General features: G+C 42.3%; 1 protein-coding gene across 9 annotated transcripts in view; it reads left to right on the plus strand.

Annotated features, from left to right (window-relative positions):
* The window catches only part of PLCE1 (phospholipase C epsilon 1), a 322,989-nt gene that overhangs the window by 260,529 nt on the left and 44,108 nt on the right, over positions 1–18,352 (plus strand). For all 9 annotated transcript variants that reach the window (XR_005793574.1, XM_040485907.1, XM_040485901.1 and 6 more), the window contains 6 exons: positions 1,460–1,521; positions 1,604–1,769; positions 5,388–5,495; positions 6,606–6,722; positions 8,681–8,839; positions 17,480–17,609. Coding sequence is in view for 8 of the 9 variants with exons in the window: in XM_040485907.1 (XP_040341841.1) it covers positions 1,460–1,521; positions 1,604–1,769; positions 5,388–5,495; positions 6,606–6,722; positions 8,681–8,839; positions 17,480–17,609 (742 nt within the window). In the remaining variant the exon portion in view is untranslated. The remainder of the gene's footprint in view (positions 1–1,459; positions 1,522–1,603; positions 1,770–5,387; positions 5,496–6,605; positions 6,723–8,680; positions 8,840–17,479; positions 17,610–18,352) is intronic.

Consider the following 18,352-nt stretch of genomic DNA (forward strand, 5'->3'; position numbering starts at 1 on the left):
ACATATATAGTATATATATGTACATATATATACTATATATAGTATATATATGTATATATATAGTATATATATATATATATATATATACGTATATATACGTATATATATAAGTGTCCTTATTTAACGTATAGGTATCATAGATCTCAAGCCTTCTCTCAGTGACTCTTATAAGGAATCAGTACATGATACCTTCTTGTTGTTCTGGCATGTAATAAAATTAGTAGACTAGGTTTTCAACTTCTTTGATCATTTCATGAATATTTATTAGCTCCTACTATGGCTCTGTTCCTGGACCTGGGAATATAGTAGTAAATAAGCCCACATTCTGGCCTTCACCTAGTGGATGAGGCAGACAATAAACAAATACAGAGAGAATGTACTTTTAGGTATTCATGGGTTCTGAAAAAATCAAGCAGAGTAAGGGGATGCAGTGATGCAGAAGGCTGAGAGGAGTAAGCACAGGCCACCCTGAGGAGGTGAGAGTGGAGCTGAGTCCTGAATCAATAAACCATGTGAAGGTCTGCAAAAAGAACATTCCAGACCAGCAGGAACAAGCTCAAAGACTGAGACAGGAGCGGGACAACAAAAAGGCTGATGTAGTGGGAGCCACATAAGCCAGAGGCACAATGGTAGACGTGATTCCAGATGGGTAGGCAGGGGCTGAACCATCTAGGCATTTTAGGCCATGGTGAGGAGTTTGACTTTAGTCCGTGTGACATAGGAAGCTGTTGGAAATTTTTGAGCAGGGGACTAACATAATTTGATTTATGTTCTCAAGAGGTCACTCTGGCCCCATTGGAAAATGAACTGTGTTGGGGATGGAGTGGAAGCAGAGAGACCAGGTGGGAAGTTGTTACAGTAACCCGGCAAGATATGATGATGGCTTCCACTAGAGGTTGGTAGGACATGGAGTGACACATTCATGATGGCTGCGTCACATGCTGCAGGATCAAGTCTAGGTTTTCAGCCTCCCTGTCAACCGATGGGGAATCAGTGGATTCAGTGTCCAGCAGTTGATCACCGGAAATGCTAGCGACATTAAGATGATGATCACATGGTTGGGTGCTCATTACGCTGTTGTTGAGTACGAGCACTGTACTAAGTGTTCTCTGGGAATCATCTCATTTCACCTCTCACCAGCCCTGCTGGAAGCTGCTATTATTATCCCCATTTTCACCTGGATATGCCGATAACCATTTGTTTTCATATGAACTGTATTCTTTTCCCTCACTCTCCCTTTTTCTTTTAAATAAATATGCTTTGTATAATAAACGCACGTATAATAAATGTTTTCTTTGGGACTAAAAAACTACCTCTTACCATTACATAACTATATTAGTTCAAATATTTGGCTTAGATGTTTCCTGATGAAAACAGAACATCTTTAAAAAATGACGTGGTGGGTTTTTTCCCCTTAGTTTCCTTTACCTAAATAACACTCTTTTTGTGTCCCTTGCAGAAGTTCGAGCCTAGTGTTAGTATGTGTCATCAGGGCCTACTGTCATTTGAAGGATTTGCAAGGTAACCTTTAAAGTATCTGTTGCCCATCATTTAAGAATACATATTTTTCCCACGCAGTCCTAAGAAAATTTGTTTCCTCTAGGTTTCTGATGGATAAAGATAATTTTGCCTCCAAAAATGATGAGTCACAGGAAAACATTAAAGAACTACAGCTGCCTCTCTCCTACTATTACATTGAATCTTCACACAATACCTACCTCACAGGCCACCAACTCAAAGGAGAGTCCTCAGTAGAACTCTACAGCCAGGTACAGAATTCCACATGACATGGGATTTCCATTATTGCTATAATTGCTATAAGTCACAAAAAATCTGACTTCTGACTCCTTTGAAGAACTTACAAACTATTATGTGTGAAATGTGAGGAAACATGATGTGTGGGAAAACTGCCTATACACGCTGTCGTTTTGTCTATTTCTTTTTGTTTTCTTTCTCCCTCCTATCTATACTTAACGTTTTTTCTAGGCACCAAAAAAAAAAAAGTATTTGTTTGAGACTCATAGCTTTTAAATCCTAGTTAGTCTGACCTACTCCTACTATAATTAGATTTTCCCATGGGAAAATTATCTGATCGTTTCACTAAATGCTAAATAAATCAATACAATGTAGTAGGAAAGCATAATAGAAAACGCAGCTTTCTATGAAGTTATTCCCAAAATATTGTTTATTTTCATTTGCAATTTGTTAGATAATCAATCCATCCCTATGGTAACCAACTTAAGGAATAAAAATCTGCAAAGACTATGGGCACTGTCCCTACACACTTAAATTCATGGGAATGTTCTTGGAAACTCAGAAGGGTCTCTGGACTAGAAAAAGCACATCCGTCTGACCTAAACACCAACTCTCAATGATCTGCATGTCAGTTGTCTCTGTTATATTTTCTGCAACTTCCTCATCTATGCCGCCTGTTTTCTGACCTCCTATAAGAAGAGTTCATCAGGAAGAAGCTAACCTAGGCTCAGGGAATAGAAGTGTGTGGTTGGGGGTGAGGTGGGGGGAGGATGTTTAAGTGTGAAAATTGTCATTGTTCACACAAACCCAGCAGAGCTGAGCTTCCTTCGTTCTCCTGATCAGTCCAGCTATTCCTCAAACATGGGTCAGATTCTGTCCCAAAGCTTATCTACTAAGGAATATGTATTTTAAACTCTAAAAATCTAAAGTACTTTAAACGTTTATTTTTGAGAGTGTGTGCACATGCGCAAGCAGGGGAGGGGCAGAGAGAGATGGGGACAGAGGATCCGAAGCGGGCTCTGTGCTGACAGCAGAGAACCTCATGTGGGGCTCGAACTCGCAAACCATGAGATCATGACCTGAGCCAAAGTCAGACACTTAACCAACTGAGCCACCCGGGCACGCCTGAGTACTTTTATTTTGAAATGAAGATGTGTCCCTAGAGTAGTGATTTTCAAAGTAGGTGCTCTGTCCAGGGACCTCAGCTGGGGACGCTGAGATAAGGAAGCAGCAAAGTAGGAAGGCTACACCTCCTACCCCCACTGCAGCTGAAGTCCTGTTCTTTTTATGTGCTTTACATATGACCCTCCATTTGCACAGAGAATTCCAAGGTTAAAAGGAGTTTGAAATCTATTGTTCCAGTTCTAGGGGAAAGAAATGAAGTGTGTGTGTGTGTGTGTGTGTGTGTGTGTGTGTGTGTGTGTGTATCTCCCAGGAAAATGAATGAGCAGGGGCCAGTGTCCTAACTTTAATTCCTACTTCACTTCCCTATTGACCTCAAAGAGATTTTTTCTAACTCCTTAACATTACACCCCAAGTAGAGATTGTCACAGCCTTTGAATGAGTCATGAAAGCCCCTCAACTAGACTCAGAGAGGTGGTTAAACCTAGTGTGAAGATTCCTCATCCTTTATTTATCAGCACTCTGCTCTCCCTCAGCCCTCCTAGTTATCTCCTCACCTTACTCCCCGGGACAGATCGGAAGTGAGAAAAAGCCCTGTTCTTACCTGGAATTTCAAGCCCTGGTTTTCTTCTTCTAGCTGTATGTGGTCTTTTTTTTTTTTTAATATGAACTTTATTGTCAAATTGGTTTCCATACAACACTCAGTGCTCATCCCAGCAGGTGCCCTCCTCAATACCATCACCCACCCTCCCCTCCCTCCCACTCCCCATCAACCCTCAGTTTATTCTGTTTTTAAAAGTCTTTTATGCTTTGGCTCTCTCCCTCTCTAACCTCTCTCTTTTTTTTTTCTTCCCCTCCCCCATGGACTTCTGTTAAGTTTCTCAGGATCCACATAAGAGTGAAAACATATGGTATCTGTCTTTCTCTGTATGACTTATTTCACTTAGCATAACACTCTCCAGTTCCATCCACGTTGCTACAAAAAGCCATGTTTCATTCTTTCTCATTGCCACGTAGTATTCCATTGTGTATATAAACCACAATTTCTTTATCCATTCATCAGTTGATGGGCATTTAGGCTAGGAATTTGCTCAAGGGATACAGGAGTGCTGATGCATAGGGGCACTTGTACCCCAATGTTTATAGCAGCACTTTCAACAATAGCCGTATGTGGTCTTAATGTCAGGCAGACTTAGATAAATACCGTTAGTCTCTGCCTGCTAAAAACCATCTCATCTGCTGCCAGTCAGTGAGCGTTCTTCCCAGTGTGGCTCACCACAGACATGAAGCAGCCTCATGCTCCTGCTGGCACATGACACAGCCATCTTCAGCCCAAAGCAACACGCCTCTTGATGCTTTAGGTGTTGGGAGAAGCTGACAGCCTTGAGAGTTTTTAGGCTGCAGAATCGGTTCCACCTGGGAGATAGGTCACCTGGGAAGATTGGGTGCTGCATGCTCTGCAATGGAAGAATCTAGCAAAGATGTCATAAAAAATATAAATATATGAGGGATCCCCCAATCTGAGTTTTCTTGCAGCAACTCTAGTGGCCACTCTCTACAGTATTGGATTGTTACCACATGGAAATAGTTACATGGAGTTTTAAACCAGTGAGTTGGCCCATTCATAGATACATCCGCCTCTTGGTGTACTTTGCCCTTCCAATACATGGACATCTTTTAAGATAGTTCACAACAGAGTCTACGGAGGAAGAGGCTGCTCCAAGCAAATATTACAGAGCTGCAACCTGAGCACATGTCACGAGATCTGCTTCCAGCTCTACATCTGGGATGGCAAATAGGTGTCATCTCCTCTAATTCATCGGGGTGTTTCCTGAAGCACTTTCCTGACGAGGTTGAGAGATAAACAAACCAAAGCTTAAGGGGCAAGGATGTTGATTGGTTACTGATGATGCCGTGGGCATGGAAAAGGGCAGTTTGTGCATTATTTGCCTCTGTAGACAATAAGGCAAATCCTTGAGGACTGCTTGCTTCCAGTCTTAACGTGCTATGTGTCCCTAGTGAAGGCATTTGCTGATAGCAGAATTTGGGTCTAAACCGAGAGGATTTTATTCTGATTACAGTCGTACAAATGTTTAGCCAGGTCATTAAAGAATCAGTGGCCTCATTTCCTTTGGGCTGCAGCAATAGCCCCTTCATCTCCACCGATATTTGCCCAGGTAGAGCACTGGCCTGGCTCTCTCATTTGAGGATGTACTGTGTGTAGGTCCCTCAAGGGACCATAGTCGCTGGGAAAATAGTCCTATGGTTTTGCTATCAAATTTTACCTTCTGATAGTATTCAGCTCTGGTAAACACTCTTTCCACCATCATCTGTTGTCTCCCCTAATGAATTGCGGCTTTTGGCCCAAATGCAGGATTTATTTTAGATCTTACACCCTCCTGCTTTAGTCCTGAATGTGAACACTGATAGGTAGAAGCACGTGCCGGGCTGCATCTGAGGCCCTGTGTCCCTTTGCTCATGCGGGCTGGATGTGTTTGTTAATCACACAGGTCCTCCTGCAAGGCTGTAGGAGCGTAGAGCTGGATTGTTGGGATGGAGACGACGGGTTGCCCATCATCTATCATGGACACACGCTGACAACCAAGATCCCCTTCAAGGTAACGCCTCCTCACGGTCCCTAAATCCCATCACGGAGTCACTGTCTTTGTGCGCCTTTTCTATGAGTGACTCTTCCAATCACACCTTAAGTTGGGGTTCTTGTCCCGAGTCTGTAGACTTCCCGAAACTGTATGGGATGTGCACATGTCCATTTTTCTGGGAGTTGACCTAGAACTCCCATTAAGTTCTCACTCAACCAGAGCTTAATAACCAGGACCTGAAATGAGTTACCTTGTAATTATATTGTTGCAATTTTTACATCCTAAGATGATATATAAAAGGCAGGAGCTTTTCTCTTACTACAGGAATTAAAGGTCATTTATCCTGGTGTCCTGCTGACAAAGACCAACATCATGTGTTGGGAGATGATTAAATAATATTACAAAGTAATGAAAATTGGTTCTACTTGGGGAGGTCAGTCACCCAGGAAGACTAGGCTCCTTGGATTATTGTTTCGAATTCTAGATAGTTTATTCATTCATTGTGTGATTACTATCCTCATTCAGTGTTTTTCGTTGTGTAAAATCATTTTTCTCTGAACTGTGGCCGGGCTGGAATGGAATACTATTATTTCTGTCTTATATGTAGGCCGGATAGCTAAAATGCATTTTCTCTTTAACTCATCTTCCTATTCATCTCTCCTGAAACTTTTGTACTCTATATTGAGAGAAGGAAGATTTGATAACTGTGTTTACATGCACACATAAGTATATGTATATATGTCTTATTGTCCCAAGTAGATTTATTACAAACTCCTTAAAAACAGACAAGTATCTTAAGCCTCATCATTTTGATGCTGTAACAAACACAATGCCTTTTACCTATAATGTAATCAGTACACGTACTGATTTATTAGATTTGGCATACTAATAAAGTATATAAGTTCCTTATAAAGTATGTAAACAAAACTCAGTATGAACAGTTTAATGTATTCACAGAAAACTGCCTACCATCTTGCTTAATTTGAAAATACCTTTGAAAAAAATAAAACCATTTTGGCCAGACTTTTCTGCATACAACAATTTATATGCTCTCTGTGCCTATAAGTAACTGGCCTTCTGATACCTGGAGGACATCTGGACTCTAATGAGCTCTTCTGGCTCCCGTAGGAGGTGGTTGAAGCCATTGAACGCAGTGCCTTTGTCAACTCTGACCTGCCCATCATCATATCGATTGAGAACCACTGCTCATTGCCTCAGCAACGAAAAATGGCAGAAATTTTCAAGGTAAGCTATAAGCTAAGAGGCAGGATGGTATCTTGGCCTTTGTCTTCTAACTGTTGCTTTTATTTGGAGCCACCATGGACCACATGACAGCTGGACCTCAGCCATGAAGCACAATTAGGGTCCCTCAGACCTAAGAAATGAGGGTGCCATGGGAGCTTGGACTTTCTCTTGAATGGTCCATCTTTTCAGCTGAAGTGATAGAAGCATTGTTCTGTGGTCTCCTAACCATTTCCAGAAAGCCTTAGGAGATAAGGAGAGACCAATTCTCCAATGCTTCGGGTACCACAAATCAGGGATGCTGGGATGTCACCTGTCAGTTGTATGTGGAAAACTGAAAATATCTCAGGGCAAATAAGTGAAATTTTCCTGTGTCTAACACTACAGATAGAGGGATCCAATTTGGCAAAGAGCTTAGACCAGCCAAAACAGTTGCTATAACACTTGGTTCTTCCTTATATAGGCAAACTATCATGCAGACAGATTTAGGGGCAAATATTCCTTTATACTTCCCCCTTCCTCCATTGATTGAGGCATTTATAGAAATAAGGCTATCAGGAGGAGGGAGGGGCATGGGCAGAGGAAAATGTCCCCAAATACTTATGCCAACAAAACTAATTAGCTTTTCATATTGACTTTTTTTTTTTGACCATCATTTAGAATAATGGTCTCAACTTTTTTTTTTTTTTTTAGAGAGAGAAGTAGAATATATGCACATGTGTGACTGGTAGGGAGGAGTAGAGGGAGAGAGAGAGAGAGAGAGAGAATCTTAATCAGGCTCCATGCCCAGTGCAGAGCCCTAGCTCAGTCTCACGACCCTGAGATCATGACCTGAGCCAAAACCAACAGTCAGACACTTAACATTGTGATCCACTCAGGCTCCTCCTCAACTTTTTTGATTGTTATCCATCAGTAAAATACTGTAGTATATATATTCCTATTGTACGCTTATTGACTTATTCATAAACTATACATATATCCTACTTATTAACATATTTTATACATTAATAAAACACACAAAAATAGAATATGAAAGGGAATAACATAAAAAGATGAAGTAAAGAATTATTCTTATACTATTATTTATTAATGGTACAAAATCCCTTTTGGTCTCATAAAAATTTTAACAATAAATGTATTACTGTTTTCAGTGGGAGTAATGTGATTGAAGACATTCATTGTTTTTTAAATTTTTGTGATCTGTGACTTGTATGTCTGGTTTTAAGTTTAGTTTATTACTTCAGTCTTCGATGTTAATGGCTGTAGCAGCTGATAAAGACACCTTACGAAGAAACGTGTGCAGACGGAACAGGTGCTCTTGCCAAATGGTGGTACCCATTTCTCAACTCCATTAATGAGGCAAAGATACATGAAACACTAATAAGCTTCATTTTTGTTCTTTTTTAGTTAAAAATTTACTAGAATTAGAAACTGCTGTATTTTCTACCCTCACCCCAATGGATTGTCTTGTGCCTACTCCCACCGCCCGCCTCCTTGAAGATACACATTCCCCTTCAGAGGCCAATGTTCATAAAATCTTTGTGAGAAGACTGAATAGCACATTCTCCCCATTATCTTTCAACCTTGTCCCCACTCCTTACCTACCTCAAGGTTTCTATCCTTTTGACATCTAACTCACATCTGGAACAGATTGTGTTCTATAAACCACAGCCTCTAATTGAATCTCCTTTTCTTTCTTTAGTGTATCAGACCCTAAAGGACCTTCCTAAATAGTTAGAGCTGGCCCCACCTGGGGAATGGCCTAGACCTCTCCTTCTGACCTTCCAGCCACCTCCCTTCCTTCCAGTAAGAAACTGTTGGCGGGGAGGAGAGACACCACTTCTTTCCTACTTTCTCTTCCTAGGGTTTGCAGAACAATTCAACTGAGCTGAAATATCTAGTTGAATTACCCAAGCGTAGGTAAAAGGCACTGATCGTGTGTTTTCCTTTATTCCTTTCAGAGTGTGTTTGGAGAAAAACTGGTGGCTAAGTTCCTGTTTGAGAGTGATTTCTCAGATGACCCAATGCTTCCCTCACCCGACCAACTTAGGAGGAAAGTGCTCCTTAAAAATAAGAAGCTAAAAGCCCACCAAACACCAGTGGATATCTTAAAGCAAAAGGTATTCTCTCATCATAGAGGCTAGGGGTATGCTGTGTGCCCAGAACAAAGAAATCAATGTTATTCTTCTGACCTTTCAGAAGACCTGCAGGGTAACCAGTTTTGTGACAGTTGAGTTTCCTGGAATGACAAGTTTGAATTTTGGCTTTCCCTTTACTAGACTTATAAATACTGTCCCCTTCCTCACCTAGAATTTTATGTCATGAAATTAATTTCTCATATAGAATGTATCTCATTATTTAAATTACTCTGAACGGGATAATGTGTGACTCTTGTCTCTAGACCTAGACTTCATAGCTGTCAATCCCAAAGTGGTTGCCATGGTTCCCTTTAGGTAAAGCACCCCTGTATAGGGAACCCTCCCCCACCCTTAGAGAAGCACCCCACCCTGTAGGAGGAGCACTTGGACCAGGGCCTGTGACTCCTGAGGTCGGTAGTGGAATCCCAATACCAGCAGCCCCGTGGTCCCAGCATGGAAGTTGGCACAAGGTATCACGGTAGCTTGTGGACTCCAGGGCACTCCCATACCGATCTCACCCACAGAGATCTACTCCCCAAGTATCACAAACCTGCTTGTGTAAAGAGCCTTTGGCCCAAAGATCCATGAAGAAGTGTAGCTCCAGGGCCACTGAGTTCATATGCCAGGTTGCACTTATCACACAGAATGCCAGCTGCCAAACTATCTGCTCTATTTAGGCCTCTGTCTTTATTATTGACCCTAAAACACCACTTTTGAAACTTAACAACAAGAGTTGCTGCACGAAGCTCAGTACAGTGGTGCCATTTCAGCAGCAGGGACGATCCAGAGCTCAACCTAGGTCGTGGCTGATGGCTCTTAATTTCTGTCCGTGCTATCACCTCCAAGCCTCCAGGCCTTATTGCAGTCCTGTTTCAGAGGCTTCCAGAGAACAGAGAAATTAGCAGAAGGATTCTTTTTTTTTTTTTTTTACCATTTATTTATTATTGAGAAACAGAGACAGAGCATGAGCATGGGGGCGGGGGGGTCGGGCAGAGAGAGGAGGAGACACAGAATCAGAAACAGGCTCCAGGCTCTGAGCTGTTAGCACAGAGCCCGATGCGGGGCTTGAACCCACAAACCGCAAGATCATGACCTGAGCCGAAGTCAGACGCTTAACCGACTGAGACACCCAGGTGCCCCTGCAGAAGGTTCTATGAGTCCAACAAGTTTGGAGCCTTGTGCAAAGTCGTTAATAAAAAAATGCCAAGTCAAATTGAGTCAAGTATCCAGTTATACCTAGTTCAGTAGTCCATTTGGGACATTCATCAAACCTTCTAAAAGCCCTAATTTGTAGAACTCACAGGTAAGGGCCTGAGTTTGAAGCCGAGTGATATATAGCATGGTTCTACAGAAGGAGCGTTAGATATAGAGCTGAGATACCAGTTTTTAGTCACTGTCTCTGTCACAGACCAGCCACGTGACCATGGGCCAGTCAAACTTCCTGGGTCTCCATTTCTTCCTCTATAATATGGGAATGTGAAGGTAACTAGAGCACAAGATTCTTCTGACACGAAAATCCCACAAAATCTTTCCTAAAGTGAATCATGGGACCCCTGCCAGAATTGCAGACCACTCTGGAAACATTTCACTGTCCCACATCTCAGTCCCTGTTTCCAGCATATCTTGCCATTCTAGAACATTGCTGCTTCCCTGAGGGGCCCTTCAAGAATCTTGTCATCTGCTGAGTAAGTACCAGGCAGTCCCCAGGCTGCCCCGCTCACCTGCAGTGGGATTCCAGACGGCCCAAAGTCCAGGCCGAGTTAGGAGCTTATGTTACATCACCTAGTAAAGTCAGTGATTCACCATGTGCCCAGTTACTCCAGATGCCCTCAGGGCAGGGGAGGATGAGGCCGGAAGCTCCATCATCTTTAGACTTACCCTTCTGAAAACAGATATTTACAGAAAGTGCCCCAAACCATTCCAGCCAAGGGATCCCTACTGGTCAGTTTTGCCCTAACTGGAGAAGCTCAGGATTACCATGGATCCTCTAGAACTATGCCCGGCAAACCTTTTTTGCTCAAGATATGCTTAAAAGATTTTTGAGGGGCGCCTGGGTGGCTCAGTCGGTTAAGCGGCCGACTTCGGCTCAGGTCACGATCTCACACTCCGTGAGTTCGAGCCCCGCGTCGGGCTCTGTGCTGACAGCTCAGAGCCTGGAGCCTGTTTCAGATTCTGTGTCTCCCTCTCTCTGACCCTCCCCCATTCATGCTCTGTCTCTCTCTGTCTCAAAAATAAATAAACGTTAAAAAAAAAAATTTTTTTTTTTTAAAAAAAAGATTTTTGAAAAACTTTCCTCTCCTGAAACCAATATTACACTATATGTTAACTAACCAGAACTTAAATAAAACTTTGAAGGAAAAAAAAAAAAGAAACTAACTCTCACACGTTTTTCCCCTTTTCATACATTTTTAAGTTGACATTAGAAATTTTATCACAAGTGTAAATAGTTATAAAGGATATGTTTTCAAACATAATATTTATTATATGTAAATACAGATGACATTAACTGTATATCAATATAATGTACAAAACAGTCCTCATTATCAAAGAAATCAGCACAGTCAGCCAGATGACGTTTGGTCAGAAAAAGTCTGACTTTATTTTTTTTTCACTCAAGTAAACATTGTATTAACCCTAAGATGACCATCACACTTTTGAATATTATTTTAAGATAGGTGGACAAATGAAGGGAAGGGAGGGTAGGAAAGAGAGAGAGAGAGAAAGAGAGAGAAAGGCATGAAGCCTTGAACATTCTCGTTGCCTAGATGAAATAAGATCCCCCCCCACCTGCCCTTAGCTTCTCCAGACTCTCAGGAGCCCTGCATTCTCCAGTGACCCTTTGCTGCCTTAGGTGGTTTTCATCTCATCTCATGCATCACAGATTTTTTTATTGGTAAATGAAAGTTATACGTTCCTTTTATAAAGCCAGAGAAGAACAGTTAGGACAAGAGCATGGGGAAGGGAGAACCAGCCAATCATAAGCTTGTTTGCAGGCAGTCCTGTTTTTTGAAAAGTACACACGGAAGTTGAAGATACTGAATCTAGAAATTGATTCCTTTAAAAATATATGACGCTGAACATCCCTAGACGTCTTTGTGTACCCTGGAGGCACACAGTTTGAAGATGGCACACAGCTCTAGGCCAAGAGTTGCAAAACCCCCCATCCTCAGGGGTCAGGCAACATAAATATGAGGGGACAGGTGGCTACATGACAGTTGGAAGCAGCCAGGACAGGAGTGGAGCATGCATGCCCTCATAAATGAACAGCTCTAATTAAATTCTTTTCAAAAAATTTTTTATTATGTTTATTTATTTTGGGGGGGGGAGAGAAACAGAGTCTGAGTGGGGGAGGGGCAGAGAGCGAGGGAGGCACAGCATCTGAAGCAGGCTCCAGGCTCCGAGCTGTCAGCACAGAGCCCAACATGGGGCTCGAACTCACGAGTGTGAGATCATGACCTGAGCCGAAGTCAGACGCTGAACTGACTGAGCCACCCAGGCTCCCCTAATTGAATTCTTTTTAAAACACTGTGCCAGCCAAACCAGTCTGGTCTGGAGATGAAGTCAGCCCTGAGGGCCACCAGTTTGAGCCTCTGCTAGGTTTCCCTGTGTCCAGGTCTGTGCTCTCAAAGCTGCTCCAGAAAGCCTGCCCTTTATGAGGGTTCCAGGGGCCATGAGATCTACGCTGATGGGCTTTGTTAAGAAGTCGTCCAACTAAAACATTAGCATGTGTTCCCCAATGCCTGGCCCTCCTCAGATGATGCATCAGTAACTCACTACCCAGCACAGGGTGCTTTTTCTTCTACAACACTGTTCCTCCGTGCTGTTTTGTTTACTCAGCAACTACTGCCCACTCCTGACTGCCAGGTAGACACAGCCGCCCTGTGCATACCTCTGTGGTCTTCAAGATGCGCTTGAATGTTGTTGCTGTTGCCCTTCCCATTCTCTGCAGTCGCTTGCAGTTACTTACACAGCCTCCAATTCACAAATGAATACATTGTGCTATTTCAGAAGTCTTCTTTATGTTGAGCCCAGCCTTCCTTCCTGTTCCTCCTACTCCTTGGCACAACTTCTTCCCTCTGCAGCTGCACAGACTAATTCCAGACCTAGAGAGCTAGCATGTGTCTCCCCACCAGCTTTTCGCTTCTCCAAACTAAACATTCTTGTTGTGTCAACTGTTTCTCATAGGATAGGGCTGCTAAGACTCTTTACTTTCTATTAAGAATGTTTGGATATTCTTAAATTTGTGGATATTCTTGAATTTGCTGATCTTAAAATGTAATTTCCAGAACAAGTCCGTACTCCAGATAGGGTCTGACCACACAAGGACAGTGAAGCCATCACCTCTCTTCACTTGTACTCCATACCTCAGTTAATACAGCCTAGGACTGTTCTCACTTTTAAAATTCTTTGGTGCACACTGGGCTCTTGTTGAGTTTGTGGAAAACAAAAAGAGTTCAGTTATTTTCACATGGACTGTTCTTTGGCTGGTCTCCCATTTTTCCAGGTTGACCGTTGATTTTAATCTTTCATGGGCAGGAGCCTCAATTTATCTCTGTGAAATTTGCTCTTCTTCGGTTTTGGCACGCCATCACAGTACGAAAGGTTCTTTGTGAATTTGGACTTCTGATATCCAGTGCATTTATTGGCAGTTTTTCTAGTGGTGCCTTCATTCCAGGTTGCCCTTGAGCCAGATTACCAAGCAGAGAGCCCTGTGGTCCTTCTTACAGAACCTTCCTGGAGTTTAGGTAACCGTCACTCCTGTCTAGTGCTCTTTTCTTTTGCAGCCCACATTTCCCCAGAATCTAAAGAACTGAGTGTTCTGGAAATGTGTTCTTAGTAAACCCATACTAACCCTTGATAATCACCTCTTTCTTCTGTGTTCTCACAACCAACAAATTAATAATCCATTCTGATTTTGTCGGCTATCACCGTGATACTCCCCACTATATAATTTCCGCAATTTGCCCCTTCCTCCTGTTGGAAAAACAGAACAGTGTAATCCCACTTCTAGTTTTCTAAGACTACTTCCAGCTTCCACGATCCCAGGGACTACTGACAATCATACCTGCAAGGTGTTTCAGTCTGGTAGGTTGTGGGTGCAGACCTGGTGATCTGAGCTCACACAAGACTGGACGATTGAGTGTCTAGAGCCCCAGTGTGTTCAGACCAACCCCTGAATTACCTGGGTCATTGCCACACAGGGAGCTCAGCCTCAGCAAGGTGGATTGACTCAGAGCAAGGGGGGGAATTTCTGAAGCCTTCCATCTGCCTCACACTCATCCTGAGGCTCTTATGAAGACTCCCTAACTACATCCCAGCAGATATCCAGTTTTCTCACCTTGATCTCCCGTGCTCCAACCTGCCAGACTCGAACAATTCATACTAGATGACAGGGACTGTCCCAGGTACCAGGGGAGCAGAGCAGAGTAAGACATGGCCCCACCTAGACCCATCTGACACAGTCTCCTCGTCTGGCCCCTAACTCCAACCCCCTGACCTATATCTGAATTGTTTTTTGTTTGTTTGTTTTTAACGTTTACTTATTTTTGAGACAGAGAGAGCGAGCACAAGCAGGGGAGGGGCAGAGAGAAAGGGGGACAGAGAATCTGAAGTGGGCTCTGCGCTGACAGCAGGGAGCCTGACATGGGGCTTGAACTTATGAACCGTGAGATGATGACCTGAGTCGAAGTCAGATGCTCTGCTGACTGAGCCCCCCAGGTGCCCCTGAATTGTTTGAATCAAGGGCTAAGATCCTGTTTTTCTGCCTCAGGGTAAGCTGGGTATTGCAAAAAATAAGGATGTCAGCTCCTAGTTTTCCTTTTGGCCACATCTCCATACTTCCTGCATTGGTGGAAGTGTTTGGGAATTTAAGGGACCTTGACACACTGCTTTCTGATATTGCCAGTCCCAGGATCTTTGCGCGGCGCCTCTCCCATCATATGGTTCTCACACTTGTCTGCCAGTGGGTGTACCAAGCTGTTTGCCTCATCATTCCCAGCCCTTTGGCTCTACCTTGAATGCCTGCTGCATCAAGGCCCTTCTCTTACCCATGACAAATAGACTTGCTTTTGTGCCTCCCTTGTGCCTAGAGTAGCTTTCCCAAAGTTTTGAAGAACACCAATCCTGTGAGACACGCTGAGAAAAGGGGGGGGGGGGGGAATCCCTGGTTTAAAAAGTGTGGGAAATGCTGTACTGGAGATCTTTGAAGAATCACAATGCCCTCTAGCATATTAAATGAAGGCAGTGTGAAACCCTGTAGCAAGAATGTGTCTGTCTCAGTTTGTTTAAGTGCTGTTTCCAACCTTCCATTTTGTTTTGTGGTTACTGTAACTGTCAGTTTTTACCTAACAGCTGTTAATCCCCATGGAACTAGCGTTCCATAAAACCCACTTTGAGAAATCCCAGCTGAAACAAGGTTCAGTTGTGTAAAGTGAGCTATATTGTAAAATATTTTATGTGGATATAGACACAGCCTAAATTGTTTCTTCCTTATGTATACATTTTATATTGTAAAAGTAATATAACCACATTTCAGAAAATTTAGGGAATAGAGAATTATTTTATTTTAAGACATACATAATTCCAGTGCCAAATATACCCTTATTACAGGGGTTCTTAACCTTGATAACACATCAACAGATAGAAATCAATGGTCCGTGAATTTAGAAGAAGAAAAAATTACATCCCCCTTTGCACTAACCTCTAGCTAAAATTTAGCATTTCTTCCAATAATAAAGGAATAAACCACAGTAACATTGGCAGTTCTTAGGTCTTCATCAGCAATAAAAATTATAGGGTTTTTTCTAAGTTTATTTATTTATTTTGAGAGATAGAGAGAGCACAAGTGGCGGGGGGCGGGGGGGAGAGAGAATCCCAAGCAGGCTCTGCACTGTCAGGGCAGAGCCCGACACAGTGTTCAAACTCCCAAACTGTGAGATCATGACCTGAGCCGAAGTCGAACGCTTAACCGACTGAGCCACCCAGTGACCCTGAAATTACAGTTTTTATATTACATCACAGTTGTTGCTAATATCTCCAAGAATTATTTATGCTAACCACTATTTCAAAATGTTACTGGACTTACCATTATACATTTTTATCTGTGTTACTAAACATATATTCCTATAGCACAAATTTGTTTTTTAATAATTTGATAGCTGTATTCAACATTTTTTTGGTAATATTTTGTATTTGGTTTGATTCATTTAAAATATCATTCTGAAAAGGTGCCTGGATGGCTCAGTTGGTTAAGTGTCCAACTCTTGATTTAGGCTCTCTCTCTGGGATTCTCTCTCTCCCGATCTCTTTACCCCTCCCCCCGCTCATGCTCTCTTTCTGTCTCTCAAAATAAAAATAAACTTTAAAATGTCCTTCTGGGGGGGTTTCTGGGTGGCTCAGTCGGTTAAGCATCCAACTCGATCTAGGCTCAGGTCATGATCTCACAGTTCGTGAGTTTGAGCCCCAAATTGGGCTCTGCACTGGTAGCGTGGAGTCTGCTTAGGATTCTGTCTCTCTCTCTGTGTCTCTCAAAATAAATAAATAAACTTTGAAAAAATAGGATAAAATAAGATGTCATTCTGAGAAGGAATCCTACCTCAGCAGATGACCTAAGGGGTTTGTGCCACAACAATAGGTCAAGAGTCCCTGCTATATTATGCAGCAACATATGTATTATGATGTATTATGTATCATTTTATGTAATTGTAATCATTATGGATAGACAGAGATATATAGACATGAAACAAATGATTTCGAATTGTATATACATTTACATTTATATTTATACATACAATTCTATATCCTGTTCAACAAATATATCTCACAATTATTTTTTCAAGTCTAATTTTTTTCAAGCAGATACACCACCATAGTTTACTGACCTCATTCTTCTACTGTTGGATTTTAGATTTGTTTCTTGTTTTGAATTCATGCAAGTAACTTTTCCTCCATTTCTGCTTATTTCCTATGCTGAGTTCCCAGACCTATATTAACCTTGTATCCCGTGAAATCACCTCCCAGGTGATTCAAATATAAGTAATATAAGGAAGTCAAATATAGAGATACATAATCTCCCTCGTAGCATCAAGTTTCTAGAAGTTTCTGAGCTTTTGTTAATCTGATTGATGGTTCATATAAAGTGTGTTGAAAAAACTTTATTTAAACCGACAGCTGTTTGTTCAGTGTCATTCTCCATAGGGATTCTAACCTTTCTCTCCAGGTCAAAGGCCTTTAGATATTATTTTAAGGGCAAAAAAGAGACAGCAGTTTCTTAGCAGAGATTTACTTTTCCAACACTGATGAGCTGATTCGTTCCTTCCTTCATCATTTGGGAGTGATGACGGTTCTCCACAGCAGCAAGATGTGTCCTGTAGGGCTTGCCCCCTGGGGAACCAGGGTGTCTGGCACTATATATGATTCCTTGTGATTGTTTCTAAAAGCTGCTGGATTGTAGGGATGTTAACATTTGCCCAAATATTGATGTTGTACTTTAGGTGAATTTAGATTTTTGTTTTCTCTCTCAAATGAATCAAAATAGCTTAAGCCACTTTTTGTGACCGTGGCAAGCATTAAGTGATCATTTTGAAGGCTATGAAGGAAACCTTAATTACTGATATCTTACAGGCTCATCAGTTAGCATCCATGCAAGCTCAGGCTTACAATGGTGGGAATGCCAACCCCCCACCGGCTAATAACGAGGAAGAGGAGGATGAAGAAGACGAATATGATTACGACTATGAATCCCTGTCTGATGGTAAGAGAGACACAACCGTATGCTGTGTGCGGGGAAATGCTTGGGTGATTTTCTGTTGTGGGGTTTTTTTGTGTCATTTTCCCCCCAAAATGAGTCTGTCATTCCACAGACCAGCAATAACAGATTGTTGTAGTAACTGTCCAAGAATTCCTGAATCCCGTGGCTTAGTGATGAGGACCAAGGAAGGAAGGGGATTCTCTTAGCCACTGCAGCCAACATTCAAGGAAAGAAGAAGAGGGTGTGGAGAGCAACACAGGGGTCATTCCTGAGTGGGTTCCTGGAGGAAAAGGTGGAATTGCAGCAGAGAGACCTCATTCTCACCCTTTCAGTTTCTGACGTGGCTGATGTACTTGGCAGACATTGTGGCCTCTGGCTGTTCTCACCCCTCACCACCTGCAGGGGGCAGCATCATGGTTCTGTGCTCTCCGCTCCTCCCTCTCACCACCTTCACTCCTGCTTTGTAAAAAGTATACGGAAAAAAAAGCAGCATTTCCCTTCCCCTCTTCCTAGTTCTCACATTACTAACCCAACAAGATATTTCCTTCTGGCTCCACCAAAGGGACAAAACATGGGTGAGCCTAATGGCACAATACAAAAAAGTCACATGAATGAAGTCATCCACAGATTATAGGTGAAGGATTCCTGTTATAAGAGAATTAGGTTTCAGGGGTGTCTCATTTGTACCAAATTAGTTATAGATTACAAAATGTTTTCTAGGTACCATTGCTGATGGTAGACTGTTG

Source organism: Herpailurus yagouaroundi, unplaced genomic scaffold (genome assembly GCF_014898765.1).
Source record: "Herpailurus yagouaroundi ecotype Mexico unplaced genomic scaffold, PumYag 163, whole genome shotgun sequence".
NCBI lineage: Eukaryota > Metazoa > Chordata > Mammalia > Carnivora > Felidae > Herpailurus > Herpailurus yagouaroundi.